This window comes from Elaeis guineensis, chromosome 11 (genome assembly GCF_000442705.2).
Source record: "Elaeis guineensis isolate ETL-2024a chromosome 11, EG11, whole genome shotgun sequence".
NCBI lineage: Eukaryota > Viridiplantae > Streptophyta > Magnoliopsida > Arecales > Arecaceae > Elaeis > Elaeis guineensis.
The window spans coordinates 81,646,137-81,648,831 of NC_026003.2; the positions used below are offsets into that span (position 1 = coordinate 81,646,137).

Sequence of the window (2,695 nt, forward strand, 5' to 3'; positions counted from 1 at the left end):
ATGAGATAGAAAATGATACATTAGTCGATTATTATGATTTAGAGGAGGACCTACACATCGAGGAAGATACGAATATTGATAAGTAGATCTATATTCTTTGTTCAATCTTCTCTTATAATAATGGTATGTGATATAATTCTATTTATTAAAATATAATTTATTTTTTATTATTATTGTTCAATATTATATTCATTTATATGTCAAGAATTGTAGATATGGCATCAAGAGACAAATGACGACGTTCGCATTCGCAGTCTACCCGTGAGGCTAAGGCACCTTCATCCAAGAACCTAAACAAAACCTTTTGACTAGTTTTTTTTGGGTGATGTCCTAGGTTTTTATACAAGAAATTGCTTGTGATGCACAAAAGTTAAACAAGCTTTTTCATGTTATATGAGGGAGACACATAACCTAAATCTATTGGCTTGAAGCTTGAACAAGAAATTTGGAACCACCATGCAAGAATTTTAAATAATATAATTAAATATTCACAATTTCTACGGAAGACCAATTACAATTTGGATGATATGTCCACGGAAGCAGCAAAGATGTAAATAACAGTTCCTAAACATCTTGGTTCCCAGCATATTGTTTTGGTATTATAAAACCTTTGGCTGGTCTTGTTGAGCACTTGAAGAAGAATCTAAGAAAGAAACTCCTGCATAATTAAATTTGTATGTTAAACCAATCATGAGAAGCACCTCTCCACAATTCTTGCCTGTTGTTGCCCATTTACCCGCATTAACTATTCCAACTTCTCATTGACTTTCTTCACATAAACTCTCTCTCATGTTGGATGGTTGTGTTAACATTATAACTTAGTGGATGGATAACTTGGGTCCTTTTTTGCCTTTTTCTTTTTCTTTTTTTGGTAAAGATAACTTGGATCCTCATCAACCTCTATTATTTATATGCTTCTATGAAAACGATTAATGTAATTGTGAACTGGCAGAATATAATAAAAGTGAATATTTCAAATATAATCAGGTTAGATGCCTTACATGGGTGTCAAACCAACTTAACAGAAGACAGATTCTATAGCGTGCTCTCTCCCGGCCTCTCGACCTCCAAGATGATGCACGAATCCCACCAAACTTCTATGCAACTCCCTACCCTGGACATCTCTCAACCCTTGCTACCATCCATGCTCTCCCCCCTCTCCGAAGCATGCAGGGAATGGGGCTTCTTCCACATCACCAACCATGGCATCCCCAGAGACCTCTATAACAGACTCCACGCGCTCTCCAACCAAGTCTTCAACATCCCTTTAGATACCAAACTTAGAATAGGACCCTCGTCCATCATCAACACTTATACTCCTCATTTCATAGCTTCCCCTTTCTTTGAAAGCCTCCGAGTTTCTGGTCCAAATTACTTTGCCTCAGCGAAGGGGTCGGGTGATCTCATCTTTGAACCGCCTAATGTTGAATTCTGGTAAATACATTAATCTCTCTTTTCTACCATTCTCATCATGTTCTATTTCTTTCTTGTCATATTTGCATGTTCTTTTTGTGAGGTTGCTCTTTGTTTTGCAGCAATATACTGCAAGAATATGGGGACAAGATGGTCCATTTATCGAAGAGAATAATGGTGATTGTCTTGAAGTGTTTAGGTGATGGCTTCGAAACCAAGTACTATGAATCTGAATTCAGTGCATGTCATGGATATTTAAGGATAAACAACTACACACCACCTGATGACAGCAGCTTAGAAGAGGTCGAAGGGCTCGGGATGCACACAGACATGAGCTGCATAACAATTTTATATCAAGACATGATTGGTGGACTTCAAGTAAGATCGAAAGAAAGGGAATGGATGGACATAATGCCCAGTGAGGGGACGCTGGTGGTGAACATTGGAGACCTGTTGCAAGCTTGGAGCAATGGGTGTCTAAGATCATCGGAGCATCGTGTCATTTTGAAGCAGCCTGTCAACCGCTTTTCTCTGGCCTTCTTTTGGTGCTTCGAGGATGAGAAGATGGTATCAGCACCTGAAGATGTGGTGGGGGAAGCGAAGAGAAGGATCTACAAACCATTCATTTGCCGAGATTATATTAAATTTCGGGAAAACAGTGTAGAAGGGAGGTTCGATAAGGTCCAGTACACAGTGGACAACTTCGCCGCAGCCGAAAACGCAGATTCTAAAGAGGCCGTGTTCATATGATTCATATGTTTCTTGTAAACTATTTGTAACACTATATGTTAATAATCTGAAGATATATTGCTTGTTCTCAGTGAAGTTGTGGGGCTGTATTACTGAAGTTGTTTGGAATAAATGGATTGAATTTGGCAAGATGAGATTTATATTAGCATTTTGCTTGAAATGTGTAATTGACTGGGCAATTAAGTTAAACTAGCCTTCTAGAGAAACAGCACATGTCCAAGGTTTCCGGTTTCAAATCGACGTGGCTCGGTTTTTTTATTTATTTATTTGATGCAACATTACATTCTTTTGTTGCGACTTGATTGCAAGCACAATGCAAGAGCTTTGTCTTCAAAATTAGATCTCGTCAATGAATCAGAAAAGTGATGGCTTCAATCTTCAATCAGACTATTGCTTCAGTCAGTCGGTGTCACTATTCCATATAAAATTAGTGATAATAGAAGCACACCAAGAAAACTATGCCAATTGGCTGTATTTGACAATTTTTTAATTTTAATGGACTTTGATGATTGATACAGCTTGGATTCACTAT

The 2,695-nt window shown here is 37.9% G+C and overlaps 1 protein-coding gene across 1 annotated transcript; it reads left to right on the forward strand.

Annotated features, from left to right (window-relative positions):
- The first annotated feature begins 1,003 nt into the window (after positions 1–1,003).
- Positions 1,004–2,287, forward strand: LOC105036197 (gibberellin 20-oxidase-like protein). Its single transcript, XM_010911958.3, has 2 exons — positions 1,004–1,434; positions 1,536–2,287. The coding sequence occupies exons 1-2, from the start codon at positions 1,073–1,075 to the stop codon at positions 2,161–2,163; spliced, it is 990 nt and encodes a 329-aa protein (XP_010910260.1). The 5' UTR covers positions 1,004–1,072; the 3' UTR covers positions 2,164–2,287.
- Positions 2,288–2,695: the final 408 nt, after the last annotated feature.